The sequence below is a fragment of the Musa acuminata genome, chromosome BXJ2-2, assembly GCF_036884655.1.
Source record: "Musa acuminata AAA Group cultivar baxijiao chromosome BXJ2-2, Cavendish_Baxijiao_AAA, whole genome shotgun sequence".
In the NCBI taxonomy this organism is placed as follows: domain Eukaryota; kingdom Viridiplantae; phylum Streptophyta; class Magnoliopsida; order Zingiberales; family Musaceae; genus Musa; species Musa acuminata.
This window is the reverse complement of record NC_088339.1, coordinates 33,712,929-33,729,121: the sequence shown is the minus strand read 5'-3', so window position 1 is coordinate 33,729,121 and position 16,193 is coordinate 33,712,929. Positions and strand designations below refer to the sequence as shown.

Genomic DNA, 16,193 nt, shown 5'->3' with positions numbered 1-16,193 from the left:
AATTATCAAAATTAAAGATTTTTTTTATTAAATCATTAAGTAAAAATATGAGGATATCTTCATCCAATGTGAAGAAAAAAAAAAAAAAAGAGTATGAGAGACATCATCTGATAAAAAAATAATATTGAAAAAAATCGATAAAATACCCAATCATAATAGATCAATTACTTGGTGAAAAAAATATAAGATACTTTATGTATTTAATTTTCTACATTTTGGCTGTAATGATTATATGTGGCATGTAATATTTCAAATAATAAGTCGATTTACAATATACCAGGATTTGTTTGTATGTAATGAGTGATTTACTGGTATATAATGAAACATTTACAAGTATATATACCTCATTCCGCATCACAATGTCCAGGAAATATGATGGTCATGTGAGTTCAATCTGGACATGCATTCTTTTGTCAACCCAGCTGACTCTGGAAGGACTTTGAACACCTCTCATGGCGCAAACTGCACAAGACCAGTAAACTCCCTTAGCCACAACAACCTTGACTGCTTCAGAACACAAATTCCACTTTGTTATCAGGACATGATGTCTTCATGGTGGAAAATAAATGCATGAATTCAATGTTTGCTTTGAAGATGAGAAGGGAATAGGAAATTGCCAGAATCTGAGGAGCTTGAAATAATAATAATAATAATATATATGTAAGAGTGGACTAAACAGAAGCATGGTGAAAATTTCTCAATTGTGTACAAAAAACAAAAAAGAGTAGACTAAAGATCACCAAACAAACCATGAAAGACAGTGATCAGGGTTCTCATTGCTACCTGCAAATCATGTAAATAAAGAATAAGAGTCAAATAGGCACATAAACAAAGGGGTAAAGGAAAAATAAACAAATATTAGCTACAGGAGAGCTGTGTTGTTCATCCAGTGTGTTAGCAGAGCATTGTTTAGGGCAGTGGCTCATCAAAAACATGGAAAAGGGAAGGATAAGAGGAAAACGACATCCTCTGATTTGCAATTCCTAACACTTGTGTTTAACCTTTTCTTTTCTTTTTTCTTTTGAGCAGAATGGAGAGTGATCCTTTCGAGGGTGAGTGAGGTTCGAGTAATCTGCCAACATGCCACATGAACCTAAAACACTTTGGTATCTGTTCTTCCAAACGATGCCTCGAAGTGGAATCGTGACATGTCTTGAGATCAGATTGCTGCCCACAAAGGGCACCCAAAGAAGGCGGAAAGGGAAAGGAAAAAGGGGTCTCAACCCTTTTGGGAATGGTGGGATCAAAATTTTAAGAAATTTGTATAAAGACATACATTTATTTATATTACTTCAAATTCAAATTTATTTTTAGCATACATATATACTCGTCAAAATTCAAAACATTAGTAATATATATGTATATATATCTAAATGTTATGTATGATCTCTAATCATGATCCGAGTAGCTTATTCAAACTTATATCTAGATATGTACGCCCAAAAACATATGAAATGATAATAATAATAATAATAATATTATTATTATTATTATTATTATTATTATTATTATTTAACAATTAAGGGATCCGTGCATCACATTATTCCACAATCTGAATCCATTTAGGATTTAAATACCTAACTCGAACACAAACTCGATCTAAATACCCATTTTAATATTCAGATCTGTTCCAAACTGAAGACTAAAAGGTATTCGAATCTAATTTATGACTGTCCTCTTATCATTTAGCTTCGCTATAAATCACTTGGAAGTTTCTGACAAGTCTCCTGGAGACGCGGGCAAAGTCAGCAGTGCATGTCTTACCCAGTGAGCGCTCTCCAGATTCATGGAAAAAGTACATGGACTCCGATGAATGTCTTACCCTGTGAGCTATCCAGATTCCTGGAAAGTACATGGACTCCATCCACAGGACAAGGAGCTGTGGATCTAAATCTCCACACGGCGGCCGACACCTGCCTGCCGTGCTGTGTTTGACCAGCGGAGGATTGCTTGTGCCGCCGCATGCTGTCTTTCTATTATCATTATTACTCTCTCTCTCTCTCTCTCTCTCTCTCTCTCTCGGTCTTTGACATCTTCAACTGCCGGATGAGTCTGGATCACGCCACCATGGTCGTCGCCCACTGCCGGCAAACTTCGCTATAAAGACCTGCTTCCTCCCCCCCCCCCCAACCCCCAACCACACCACAAACACACCTTCCCTCTCCCTTGTCCTCCTCCCAGTCTTTGTTTGCTCTTTAGCTGAAACAAACAAAAAGAGGGTCGAGGATTATGGAGTCTTTCACTCCTTAGGCAGAACAAAGAAGAGTTCTTTCTTCCCTCTCTTCTTTGTTCTTTGTCTATTCCCTCAGCTTCTGGGTCATAACCTATGGAGGAGAAGCCAAGATTCACAGGGAATGGTGTGCTGAGGCTCCCCCCTGGGTTTAGGTTCCACCCCACCGACGAAGAGCTCGTGCTTCAGTACCTTAAGAGGAAGGTTTACTCCTCTCCCTTGCCATCCTCCATCATCCCGGAAGTCGATCTCAGCAAGTATAATCCATGGGATCTACCTGCTTGTGGTTGGTGTTCTAACCTGATCTGATACCATACCTCTTGATGAATTGATGTTTCACCTCGATACGTGATGCTGCAGGTGGGTGCGGGTGCGAGGAAGTGAAGTACTTCTTCGGCCTGAGAGAGGCCAGAAATCCGAACCGGAGCCGCCGGAACCAGGCGGCTGGATCCGGTCTCTGGAAAGCCACAGGGAAGGAGAAACCAGTGACGGCTTCCAGGTGCCACCAGGTGGTGGGGATGAAGAAGGTTTCCGTCTTCCACCGAGGGAAGCCGCCCACCAAGACCGAATGGATCATGCACGAGTACCGCCTTGCCGGCCCTCATGCTACTACCACATCGGACGCAACTCATGTGAGTTCCTACTTCCCCGTTCTTCCTCTTCCTAGTCCTAAGAAGAAGCCATCAGAGAACTCTCACCCAACCTTGGAGTATAACAAGCTAGTCCCTATTGAGCATGCAAAAAAGTTGCTGTCATCGATCGATGCAATAATCTTATAATAAATCAAAATGAAGAACCGAGGAGGTTACTGATTCGGGAAAGATCTGAACCTGATGATGCAGGGTACCATGGCTGCAAGGTGGGATTGGGTGGTCTGCCGCGTCTTTCAGAAGAAGAGAGCGAAGATTGAGATCGGGGAAGACCACAGGCAGGAGTCGAGCTGCGTCACCGAACTCTCTGATGGTTCTGGTGACGGAGAGGAAGCAAGTTCAGGCAGCATGAGTTTGACTCCATGAGAACATAGGCATGTCGCGCTGCTGTATCATTAGATCAAGACTTTTGTTTCTTCCTTTTTGTTCCTCAGAAACCAAATGCAAAATAAGCTTTGAGCTGTAACTTGTAGGATGCCTTATCTACGACTTAGATTCAAAAGAGCTTTATGCAGCAGTTGAACTGATGGCTAATATGGAAATGAAAACTTCAATGTCCAGAAGAACAAAATGTCTCCTTATTTGATCTTTAGTTTTGTCTAATGAAGTATTAAACAATACTATGAAGGGATACACAGAAGAAATGGCACATTGCAAGTTGTGTCTAACAGTGAGGAGGGTACTATCGAAGAGGAAGTGCTTTGGTGGTGCAGAGGAAAAGATCAAATGCTGTGAAAAGAGGGGAAGAAAAAGCCAGATAAGGAGGGCTATGCACAAACGCTTTTAGTCCGAGCCGAAGCAATAGGGCTGATGGTCCCTTGACAAGACACACAACTTGGCCAAGAATATCTTGCACTAGATTTTGGTTTGACAAAGGGAGAGTGAGACCCATGATACAGAGATGCAGTGCTGACCTTGTCAAATGAGGCTCTTTCATGGATCTTTAGCCTTCTGAGATGTGATCCTCCAGGTTTCTTGTAGTCATTTCGTCGACAACTTTGACTGCACATATATAAAAAGACATCAAACCGATACAATTTCTTATGTAATCACAAAATAAAATGAAGAAGATGGTTAAAATGCAAGGAGTAATTTTCATTAAAAGGAAGGAAAATGCAGGAAATCGAAATATACCGAGTCCAATGATGCGGCATGCATGCATGCATGCGTTCCACAGCACATGAAGTAGTAGGGGCACAGAGTGATTGCTATCCCTGTCGATTTACGCTTGCCAAGACATTCATGAAGTTTCTTGTGAGATTGGTTTTGGAATCATCGCCCATTCGAAGAGCCTCGGGAACTCTTTCGAGACGGCAACCACGCAGCCTCTTTTTCCACATTTGATTCCTTGTCAGCTCTCCCCCGCTGTGCCCTTCTTTGAACACTCTTTTGGTCTCTGTCAGGGCAACAAGTGGCCGCCCAAAGGAGTAGCAGAAGATTAGGCGACACAAACATGACCAACTTGAAGCAAAAGACAACGGCATGAGCAATCATAGCTCAAACAAGTCGATGAACGAAGAGATGAAACAGTCAAACCTGTCACCCGCCAAGGAAGAAGCTGTGGTTCGTAATGCTTGCATGTCCGGATCAAGCATGAAATATAACTCCACAGGAAGTACACATCTTGAGTGTGGCACTGGACTGCTGACTCGGTTTTGTTCTCGGCGATCATCGATCAAGGAAGACTGCCGGCACGGTGGAACACGCCATTTCTTCAAGCTTTAATAAATAGACTTTTGACCAACCACCCCGTTGACTGGGGAATTCGAGCAGAACAAGAAACAAAGACAGGCACCAAAAATCTAGAAGAGCGTGGGCAGGTTGGGATAATAATGTCACTCAAGCCACGCAATCACACAACAGATAAGGGGTCAATTATAGCTTCTGCGTCTAACAACATCAACAACACGACTTACTTAGATAGAAGATGCATAGATGCATGCACGTTCGGTCATCAGAACCTGCACATATGTCCAGAAAAACAACTGATACGTAGATCACAAGTTAATGACTACACTTTTGTAATAACAAGGCAAGGCATAGCACCACAATTAAGAAAAGATTTTATGATTGGGATTAAAAGGGAAGATCAATAAACATTGAGAAGATAGGTCATACCAAATTCGAGCACTAACAGTACATTCTAGGACACCAGTATCATATCCAATATTTGATCTTGGATCCAAAACTGCACAAAGGACATTCAAGCAAGATTCTTATGGGTTATGATGGATTAATAGACAAGAAGATCTGGTCTGTTTGCTTCCAACTGCAACTGCACTACTTGCTGTAGGTTCTTGTCGTGGCTCAGCACAAGCCCTCAAGATTGACTCATTCTGCATCATAGAGAAGAAACACATCATTTTCCTAGTAGAAAAATATTATTCCAGTAAAGCAAAAGTTATGCATTTTAAGAGATGTTATGCAATGCAAAATGGTATGGTACATTAACATGATCTTGCGATTTCCAAAATTTTGGATTTATAAGAAGACAAGGTTTTTGATTGTGATACTTATTATAGCCAAAATTGAACCAGAACAGATTAGACCAGAAAAAATAAGGAATAGCAGTCTTTGAATGTCTAATCTCAAAAAAAATTAACTAATCAACATGTCCATATCATTTTCGACGATTTTTCAATGTACCCACTATCAAAATAATATCTAATTATTTTTTAATACAATTATTTTTTACTCTTTATCTTTTCGAACAACTCCATATATCTTAACGGTCTTACCACGACTATACTAGACTATTTCACATGTTTTATTAGTTGCATAACACTCTGATAGAAAAGGTATAGTTGACCTTAAACTGTTTACAAACTTTTAAGTATAAGGGGAAAATAATGATCGCAAAAAATCCTTCACATTTCTCCCCAATTTAACACCATCAGTTTTTTTTACTATATGAACAATGTCTCCATAAATATCTCCTTGTTCGATAATAAATTTAAGATCCCTAAAAAGTTTACTAATGAAAACTTTCTGTCCATCCTCTTAGCTATCACAACATTTGATTTATCAGTATTTCTAAAACTACATTTCACACATTCAGTATTTGATTAAAATAATTAAGCCCAACTAAATAATTCAGTATTAACATTCAATGTAACTCAAGTTCAGAATTAAGCCCAACTAAATATCAATTAAAATAATTTATTTATAATAACATATTCTACGAGGGCTTATCAAGCAAGATATGTAATATCGTACCGTACCGATGTTTCGAGATTGACTAGGTACGGTACGATATTGAGCGGTACATCAGGACATACCGAACAATTTTATATATTTTTTTACTATTATAATACTGTAGCACTGCTACAGTGTAGTAATATAGCACTATAGCACGTTACGTCCGATACCGGGCGGTCCATGTACCGGTACGTACCGCCCGTACCGGATGATACCATTCGATATTGCATACCATGTTATCAAGTATATGACTAGTAAATTCATATATTATCAATTAAAAAGGATGCAGATCTAAAATTGATCTTTAATGTTTTCTATGCACTCTTTATAATCTCAAGACTAGTGGTCATGATCTTTTATCATCTCAGTATACTGAAATTTTTATATATAATTCATCATTATAAATCTCTATAAACTCTACAATTATAAGTTTTTTTAGCTAGTAAAAATCATGTGTAGATATTTTTAATAATTATTGTAATATATAAATATTGATCTTTGGGGTATAGAAAAACAAAGTCTCGAATCCTTAAGAACCCCATATACCACTGGCATATACTACCGTAGGAAACACATTATGAACCGAGTACAACCCCTGATGGGTTTCCTTGATCGAGCATGCAATATGATGCAAGCCCTAAAAGATCAAGACCCTAAACAACATCGCAAAGGGCAGTGGCGGTAGGGAACGAGGAGCCTCTCACCTGCCAGACACGGTGGAGGGCACTTCTTGGCGTTGTTCTTGCGGGTGGTCGTGAGCTTGATGCGCTTCCACAGGAGCCCCGGCCAGTTGGTCCGCTTCACAATCTCCAACGCTCGCGTCCCCTAGAACACACCCCCCATTAACCCTCCCATCTTCAATGAAGTCACCCCAACGGATCGACAATGTTATATTATCCTTAACGGGTCGGGTTCACGTTTGATCAACCAGTTAAGGCTGATATAACAGTGATTAGATATTGTTCATCATCATCACGTCTTTTTCCTGCTTGTAAAGTTCTCGTTAGTAGTCATGCTGGCAACAAAAGTAAATTTCATGTCATCACCAATTAATCTGCAATTCATCTCACTCATAAAACTGTTGCAGGATTATTCAGGCAGGATGCATGATGAGGTTGCTAAGAACTTACCTGAGCCTTTTAATCTAAAGATGATATTTAGCAGTCTGCTTTGTAATCCAAGCTTGTACTTGTTGTGATCATCTTCACTGCCTCCCATGAGAACTCTGGAAATTAGTTATTAAAAGAAGTTAAATTTGCCTCAAAGGCTTAATATTACAGGGAGAGAAAAAATCATTCACAGTCAGTAAAAGTTGTTAATCTTTGTTCACTTTCTCCATCTATACCAAATTATCCTTGCTCTCATTGATATCATGGACTTGTTCTTTCTGTGGTCCTTGGCAAAAGCAGAGATTTACCTGCAACTCTTGGAGTATCAATGAAAATTAAGAATTAGTAACATGGTAATCAGTATTCAGTACTGAAAACACTATTACTTTGTTGCTCTATTTGAAAATACGGATAAGGTATTCAAGACTGTAATCAAGTTTGGAAAATTTTGCTAATTCACGAGTCTCCTAATGAAGAGGCCAAAAGCTACGTTATGAATGAAGATCTAATGGCGAATTTGATGCCAGTTCAAGAAAACATTAGAAACCACATCCATCCAAAGTCATAAATTTGAGGGGCAAAAGTTTGAGGAGGAGGAGGAGAAACAAAAACAACGATATCAAGGAGGCAGGAAACAACTATACCAGCTCATGTCCAGGAAAGTGGATGTACAAAGTTGGACGAACCAATTGTGAGGCCTTCTGAAATAGAAGAACATTGATATGGCCATAATTGGATTGATGTCTTCATTGCTTAATACTCCATAAATTAATGTTCCATGCGCTCCGCTAGTTAGGTAATGGAAGTCACTTCATAGGACTTCTCATTTACAGAAGCAGAGGATGACACCATCAAGAAGGCACCTGACCTGGGTTCAAGCCTCTGTCTGGGGCCACAATCTCTAGTCATCCATTGTTTCATTTTAGACCTCTCTCCTCAACTCTCGTCAGTTTTAAGTGGCCTTCACTGGTTGTGATCCAATAGGATAAACGTAGGGGGTGGAAGCTTCCCTGCAAAACATTTGTCAAAGCATTGAGACAGACAACATATAAAATGCCAAGTTTAGTTCATGGATCTGCAGAACATTTGTGACAGAGTATTAACAATGCCCAAATGATGCCATGTGAATCACTAGAAACATATGAAGTGTATGGCTAACCCAATAACGAAAGCTTCGTAAGGGGACTGGAGCAGGCTACCATGAAACAAAAGATCTTTCTAAAGAGATTTGATTCAGAACTATTATATGTCCAAGGTGCAAAATTGAAACATTTCAGAGGTTTTCGCTGCTCAATTCCATATATATTTTATCATGCATCAAGACCAGTAAATTTTTATTAATCTCTCTCTTGATTCTCCTCATGCCATCTGCTGCCACTCTCAGCCCGCCAGTCCATTTGTAAGAATTAATACTCCTCTCCTCCTCCTCCGCATTTGCTGCTGCCTCCTTCTTTTTCTCCACCTCCTCCTCTAATCTTTCCTTCTTTGCCTTCCTCCTCTCCTCTTCCCTTTGCATTGTGGTAGGTACCAACATACCATGTGTCTAGGCACAGTTCTGGCACCTGAAATGTACTTGGTCTAGATGTCTTTGTGATTCTTCTGATCAATGTCATGGGGCTCAACACCATGGCCTCTGTTTTACATCTGACTATAAAATAACATTTACGACAATGCAAACCAAATTACTAGTTTATATAGAGAGAGAGAGAGTAATACACAACTTTAATAATCGATCATGGAGAACTATCTTTAGAACAGACATTAGCATTCATAATAACAAACAATATAATTTACATGCATACCTGAGTCTTTCAACATGCAAAATCATTAAAATTTCCTCTCTCTCTCTCTCTCTCTCTCTCTCTCTTTGATCGATGATCTTCTTTGCCTCGAAGTGCTAATGTTGTCCATCTCTGTGGGTGCCATCCCTTTTGAATGGTAATACCTGAGCTTAGTTTTATGCATACACATCAGAAATGAAGATAAGAGCATCTTTCCTAACCTTATGCTGTTCGAAATTATAGTAATAAACCAATATTTCTTGCCAGCATATATTTTTGTACAATTTTTATGTACCAAGGGCCATCAAACCATCCTGGTTAATTTGAGACTGAGGATGGAAGGTTAGGATAATTTGGATTTATTTATTGGGCTTCTCTTGTGGAAGGAGAAACTGAGAAAGAATTCCTCTATCCGTAATGTTCCAAAACATCAAAATTAGCTTCAAAGATTATATTACGTTCCACCTGTAAATCCTCAAGACTTTTAAGCAGTCAGATACTCAATGTGTAATTTATTCTTAAGCTTCCTCCTCCGCCTCCTCCAAACCTCCTATTCCATAAGAAGAGGAGTTGATGACGGTCCATTAGACAAGGGGGAGGAATAAAGAAAGAAGAGGAAGATGACAATTTTGAGATTGATCATCAGTGGAAAGATAAACTATTAACATTAACTTTTTATTATTCAATATCAGTAGGTTGCCTTTATCAACTATGACAATAGCATTGAAAGAAGAGGAATTGTGACAGAACCTAAAATTTAAGAACAAACTTGATAGAGAAAAGTGGAGAAACTACTTTGAATTTATGGTTCTATTAGAGGAACCATTAGTGGTACTTGGGGTTTGTTGTATTGAGCTGTACCACTCGGTATGGGCGATATGTATCGATCCGACAAGGGATCGGTACGTGGACCATCCTCTCCTGGGTAGTACTCGTTACATGACCCCATATCGGGCGATATGGGATCGTCTGTGCTAGATACAGGGTCTGTACCGATTGGTAGCAGTTAAAATATGACCATTACCAACCTGTACCAATAACGGTCGGATTTCAACCGTTATCAATTAAGGGCTCATATTGTCTTATTTCAAATGGTCAATTTAACGTTTGAATCATAGGAAAAAGTTTTCAAACCCTTTTGTCTACCATAGTCGTCCGCCCAACGTGCAAGTGCAAAGGCAAAGGCAAAGGCAAAGATGAAGGCAATAGCATCAATCGCACCGTTAAAAAGAATCGAGTCGAACGATGAGACACATTCTCAATCATATTCAACAACCGGCTCGGTCCAGAGACATGGTAGCAACGTGAACAGTAGTGCTCAACCAATGATGGCGACAACGCCAGGGAGTCGATGGTTTCGTCTACACAATTTAAGGGCGGCACATGGGCCGACGAGTAATATTTTACACATACCACCATCCAAGATTCAGATCATGGAACTCAACAACATACTGATCAAGTTTATACACAGAAGGGGAAGGTAGTGGATGATTTTGAGCAGATGCGACAGAGCTTACACGACATAGACAACAAAGCTCATCGTATTCATAACCGTCATATTATAAAGAATCTTACGGCCAACAGCAGTACGGTGATATATGGTCACATTTCTCCGAGCAAGAGTACGATGATTGATCTTATAATACAAGGCAACAGATCAGTGGTGAAAGTAGAAGTTTTGATATTCTCCATGTCCTACACTGATACATGCCACAATCATCCTTGCCTCAAGAGTCGCCTCAGAAACATGTGATTCACAACGATCGGACCACGACTATCACCATATTGATGTACCAATGGCATATGGTGTATCAATATACTATGTCGTGGGATCATTTTTAGGATTTGGTCCAACAAACATATCAAATTGATATATATATATACATATATATATATATATATATACATACATATATATATATATATACATACATATATATATATATATACATACATATACATATATATATACATATACATATATATTATATATATGATTGAGGATTTTAATCCACCGCTTGTGCAGTCCCGTCATTTTTTTTTTAGTAAAATCAGGTATATCCATCGATTGATTACTTAATTTATTTGAATCCTAAAGTTTAATTTATTTAAAAAATAATATAACAAATCAAATCATTTCTTCGTAGATAATTCAATATTAATAGAATAAAGGTTCGGAACGTACCACAAAGTTACTTCGCAAAGCTCGAAAAGATATGTATCGCTATTCTTTCCTAATTTAGATTATTTTTACTAAAAGTATACTAAATTTATATTTATTTTCAACTTAAAATTCATAATTTTTTATTTTTCATAATTTTTTGGAGCTATTTTCAGTAATTTTACCATATCATCAGTATGCCCAGGCGTACCAACATATGATATGTCGGTATGCATTGATGTGTACCATACCAACGACTGATCGGTACACCAGTACGAACCGATAAAGTGAACTGTCACTAGTACTAACCCTTCAAGTCAATCAAATGCAAGCAGAAATAATAATGCAAAGCCAATTAAGCACCAAAACACAACATATCATTCAATACCATAAAAACAGAAAATTTGTTTGTCATGAAAATAACTTTCTAGGGTCAAGCAACCATTTTGTCCACCTTTGTCAAAATCCTCAACCACAAGATCCACTTGAAGTATCATGAAGTTTCCAATGCATTTGGACATCTAGTTTACCAAAGAACATTTTACACAATATCGACATGTATCGAGAAAATATACATAACACAGACAGCAGGCGTGTGTGTCAACTTAACTGTACTGTAGTCAATAACAAAAGCACTCTAGGGATTTAGCAACTAGCTGTAAAATAATGATCAGTAATAATGTCTAAACTCCCAGCTTCCCCTATAATAAACCGTGAAGGACAGGTGCTTCCAGTATGTCACCATGATACACAGGTTTATGTCATTCATATGCACCATGTTTCACTAGCATGGCTTAGAAGACAACCACAAAAATAAAAAGAATCTCATACTTGGGCTCTAGGAAGACTTTAAGAACAGAAAAGTTAGTATTAGCAAGATGAATTTAGAAGTTAGAAAGGATACCACTCTTGAAAGTTTGTTTTTAATCATTAATTAGCTTGGTTTTCTGCAACAACACCAGAGACACCACAACAGATAGATGCAGAGAGCCTTTATACCAGGTCAGCTCAATACAAAGCTACAATTTATATATACCATGAGAAGTGTGTGATGCAAAATAGACATGAATTTTTTAACGTGTCCCAAATAAAAGAGGAGCCAGAGATAGTAGCCTCAACAACTTAAGATAGATAAAGCCTTCATTGGGTACAAGATTGAAATGATAAGATATATTGACCTGAAGTAGTCAAAGCTCAATCGATCTTTCAAATTCATCTGAATGTTTGGTTACCAGGTTTAATCTTTCGAGGAGAGAGAAAAAAAACTATATCAAGTAAATTGTGTCCTGATTGTGATGACCTGCAGTTTCCTCACTCGATGCTGCTACTGAAAAGTTAACTACCTGAAACTTTGGATAATGTGGTCGAGTTTGAGCTGAAGTTTAGGTCAACCTAATTGTTCCAGTTTTTCAAATTAATGTCAACCTAGAGTTACCTTCAAGCCAGAGATTCATTGCAACTTGTCATTATATTATAGCATGTCCAATTCCAAGTCTAAAATATCCAACTCAGCTTTGGTCACCATGGAAGCCACTGTGAGACCATGAAATTTGCACTCCATTTTTTCAAGTTCATTGTTTTTCTTCTTTGGGTTCTTTGAAATCCCAATTTTGTTCAGATACAAATTCGTAAAGCACTGATGTTTTTTTTTATTGCTGTGGTAATGTGGAAGAACCCCCTCGAAAAATTAAGGATGTAGAAGAGTCATGTAAATTAGCACTAATTTATTAAGAAAAATGAAGAAACTTGCAATAATTTGCTTAAAAGCAAAGAACCAGCAACGACACGATGCATACCCAATAATCCTATATTGACTTAGTTAAAACTCGTTGTGAAAATTCACTTAAGGCCATAAAAAATTTGCTCACCTTGCAGGAGTTTGTATGGCTGGACAGGCTTATTTACTAACAGGCCTCTTGAATTTTAAAATAGTATTACACAATTAGCTGAATAGAGTATAACATTATCATCCAAATAATGTTAGTATTCTCAACTATCATTGAACAATCAAGATAAATGGGAATGTACGCCTTGTAATGTAGCCATACCTTGCCAGTGGCAGGGATCTCCTAATATCTCATAAAATAAAAAAGAAATTTGCAATAGAAAAGGCAAATACAGGGGAGGCCAGGTGAACCGAGACTCCAGCAAATGTGTATTATATGCGAAAGGTCAACTGCTGTGAATGGTTGGGTATTGAGGAAATCACAAAGTCACACACTCAACAACAATTTTATCAAACATGATTAGAAGACCAGGATATTCTCTTTTTTCTATCAAAGGGAAAAAGAAAAGAGCATGATGTTTGCAAATGGCCAACAAGTCATGATTTGAGAATGTATGACATATCTTAATTGCTATATCATAGACATAAACAACATACAATGCTCTCTTCCGAGCCATAATCATAAACGCCTAGGCATGGAGAGAGTGACTGGATTCCCAGGATGATCACTAGAAATAATGACACAGATACAAATACTAGTACATTTTTTACACTCTTAGATACAGTTGTGACAGTGGAAAATGCATCATGTTCGACCAAGTTTTTTGTGAGGAGCCGAGAATTTGTATTTACACTATGGACAACTGAGAGACCTAATAACTTATTAAACTGCAGGAAAGATAAATTAAGGTGCTTTTGGGACTCAGTTGATGTACCTTCTTTGCGGTTGATATATGAACTACATGATCAACCTATCTTAATTGCTTTTCGAGACAGCCAAATCATAGCAGCTTCAGTGACTTTGCTCTCCTCCACCATCAGTTGACTCAATCGGCAAGCATTCATGACGAGTAGTTCAATAGCATCACTGACGATTCCCGGACACCGAGTAATATCAACCACCTCCAACTGCTGGCCGCAGTGCTTAAGCAAGGAAATCAAAGAAGCACCCGTCAGTGCTCCGCACCCTCTTAATCTGATCTCCACCAGATTCCTGCAAGACGCAAGCATCGATCCCACCTCCTTATCGGTCAGCGTCTCAGTGTGGGACAAGTCCAGCCTCCGCAGCCGCTGCATGCTCTGACTGAGGAAGGTGAGCAACCCGGGTTCCCGCTCCACGACATCACAATTCACCAGGGCGAGCTCCTCAATCGCCGCACCAGCCGGGGACGATGCGAGGGAGCGGAGCCCGTCTCCCGTGACAAGGCAGCAGCTGTGCAGCCGTAGGGCGGCGAGCTGGTGGCCGGACCCGCTGGGCGCGCCGGTGCCGCCACGGTGGTCGTCGGCAGCGATGGCGAAGAGGTGGTCGTTATGAAGGTCGAGCGGGAGGCGGAGGTCGAGGGTACGAAGTGCGGCACCGCGACGATGGATGAAGTGGCGGAGGGCGTCGCGGCTGCCGCCGTCGTAGAGGAGGAAAGAGGTGAGGGCACGGCAGCGTTCGGCGGCATGGAGGAGGACGCGGTCGGCGATCGCGCGGCAGGTGCGGAGCTCGAGGCCGAGGAGGCCGGGGAGGCAGAGGGGGAAGGCTGGGGATGAGGGGCCGTCGCCGGTCCCCTCGCAGGCGCGCAGCTGCAGCCACCGGAGTCCCGCGCACCGGCGCCACAACCAGGAGAGACCGCGGTCGGCGGCGCAGATGCCGGACAAGGACAGACTCTCAAGCGGCAGCGTCACGGGCGTCGACTGATCGACATCGTCGTCCTCGTCCTCTTCAGCTGGCGGCGGCGACGGCTCTTCCGCTTCTTGCCATGGCGGTTCTCGCCGACAGCCGGGGAGGCGTTTGGGGCGTGAGCAGACGAGGGAGAACGATCGGAGAGAGGGAAGGGAGGAGAGCCAGCAGAACGATAGGGGGAGGAGAGAGGCGATCCGGAGGGAGGTGAGGCTGGCGAAGGCGGCGGCTGAGGAGTGGAGGGCGGAGGGGGAGAGGGGGGAGGCCGGGAGGAAGCGGAGGATGGCGAGGCGGGGGGAGCATGCGGCGGCGGCGATGGAGAGGAGGAGGGCGTCGGCGTCCTCGCGAGCGGAGATGACGGTGAGGTTGGTGAGGAAAGGGTAGTAGGCAAGGATGGAGGAAAGCGATGGTGAATTACCAGTACCAGCAGTAGCATCAGTGGCAGTAACTATGTTTGGGGGGATGCGGAGAGAGAGGGATGTGGTGGAGGAGCGGAGGAGCGAGAGCCAGCGCTTGGAGACGAGGGAAACGGACGGGGCGGAGGAGGGAGGCAGCCGCTGCAGGATCTCCTGAACCAGCTCGTCGCATAACACCACATCCATCTCTCTCTCTCTTTTCTTGACAGCAACCGATGACGAAGAAAGGAGAAGGAAGAGGAAGAAGAGGCGAACGGGGAGGTTGGGGAGGCGGTCGGTGTGGATGGCGACGCGGACGGATCAGGAAGAGGGCAGATAAGGGAGAGCTGAGGAATGTCGCGAGGGCCCCACCGGCTCCGCTAAGTCTCTCCCGACTTCGCTTCTGCCGCCAATGATTCACGAAACTACCACCGTACTTCTTTCCGAGCTTATCTGGGCCATTAGCCATCCGAATACCCATCTCACGATTGGATGAACCTGAAGTGGACCCACTGCGAAAATAGAAATCCAAACATATGGTCGAGTTACCGGCGCAAACTTGGGGCCGTGCGCAATACGCCGCAGCAGATTTTGACGCGTAATATGGTGTGTGACGTCCGCATTCCTCCGCTAACCGCAATCTCATGCCGATACTGGCCCGGCGTTGCCGAACACGCTATTTTACCTCCACTGTGGTTGCCACTTTTTGTGGGACCCACCTGGGGCTCGGATTGGTACGCTGTACCTCACCACGTGTACTGACGTTATGCATACGGGTATTCCAACATACATATATATACGGTATTCTAAAAGATATATTATTTGTTATAATATATATTCTAACAATATTATAATATGATTTTTTTAAAAAAATACTTACCTTTTTTATATTTCGCAATCAATAGTTTCATTTTATTTGTTTCAAATAATATCTCTAATTTTAATAATACTATACTTGAAAATGTTTTTCACATGTTGTATTATTTTTTACTATCACAATAAAAATACTATAAATTTGATTTGAAGATACTATAAATAATTTAATTTGATTCATAATC

At 40.8% G+C, this 16,193-nt stretch overlaps 2 protein-coding genes across 16 annotated transcripts; one reads left to right on the top strand and one right to left on the bottom strand.

Moving 5' to 3' along the window:
* Positions 1-1,942: 1,942 nt before the first annotated feature.
* Positions 1,943-3,451, top strand: LOC103976796 (NAC domain-containing protein 83-like). The gene is made up of 3 exons (XM_009392120.2): positions 1,943-2,516; positions 2,591-2,862; positions 3,073-3,451. The coding sequence occupies exons 1-3, from the start codon at positions 2,327-2,329 to the stop codon at positions 3,244-3,246; spliced, it is 636 nt and encodes a 211-aa protein (XP_009390395.2). The 5' UTR covers positions 1,943-2,326; the 3' UTR covers positions 3,247-3,451.
* On the bottom strand, positions 2,261-15,452 carry LOC103976797 (uncharacterized). Of its 15 annotated transcripts, none has more exons than XM_065097150.1 (8): positions 13,791-15,452; positions 8,990-9,132; positions 8,347-8,835; positions 7,832-8,197; positions 6,783-7,503; positions 4,417-5,216; positions 4,015-4,276; positions 2,261-3,882 (listed from the first exon to the last, which is right to left on the bottom strand). In XM_065097150.1, the coding sequence occupies exon 1, from the start codon at positions 15,340-15,342 to the stop codon at positions 13,822-13,824; it is 1,521 nt and encodes a 506-aa protein (XP_064953222.1). In that variant the 5' UTR covers positions 15,343-15,452; the 3' UTR covers positions 2,261-3,882; positions 4,015-4,276; positions 4,417-5,216; positions 6,783-7,503; positions 7,832-8,197; positions 8,347-8,835; positions 8,990-9,132; positions 13,791-13,821. The 15 variants fall into 15 exon arrangements, with proteins under 15 accessions (XP_064953222.1, XP_064953220.1, XP_064953219.1 ...); XM_065097148.1 differs by lacking the exons at positions 8,347-8,835; positions 8,990-9,132 and having other exon boundaries at positions 6,783-7,093; positions 7,209-7,303; positions 7,424-7,503; XM_065097147.1 differs by lacking the exons at positions 8,347-8,835; positions 8,990-9,132 and having other exon boundaries at positions 6,783-7,063; positions 7,209-7,303; positions 7,424-7,503.
* Between the last annotated feature and the right edge of the window lie 741 nt (positions 15,453-16,193).

Coding starts and splice junctions, on each gene's coding strand:
- LOC103976796 (XM_009392120.2), top strand. CDS start 2,327: ATGGAGGAGAAGCCAAGATTCACAGGGAATGGTGTGCTGAGGCTCCCC. Junction 2,517..2,590: donor ATGGGATCTACCTGCTTGTG/GTTGGTGTTCTA, acceptor GTGATGCTGCAG/GTGGGTGCGGGTGCGAGGAA. Junction 2,863..3,072: donor CCACATCGGACGCAACTCAT/GTGAGTTCCTAC, acceptor CTGATGATGCAG/GGTACCATGGCTGCAAGGTG.
- LOC103976797 (XM_065097150.1), bottom strand. CDS start 15,342: ATGGATGTGGTGTTATGCGACGAGCTGGTTCAGGAGATCCTGCAGCGG.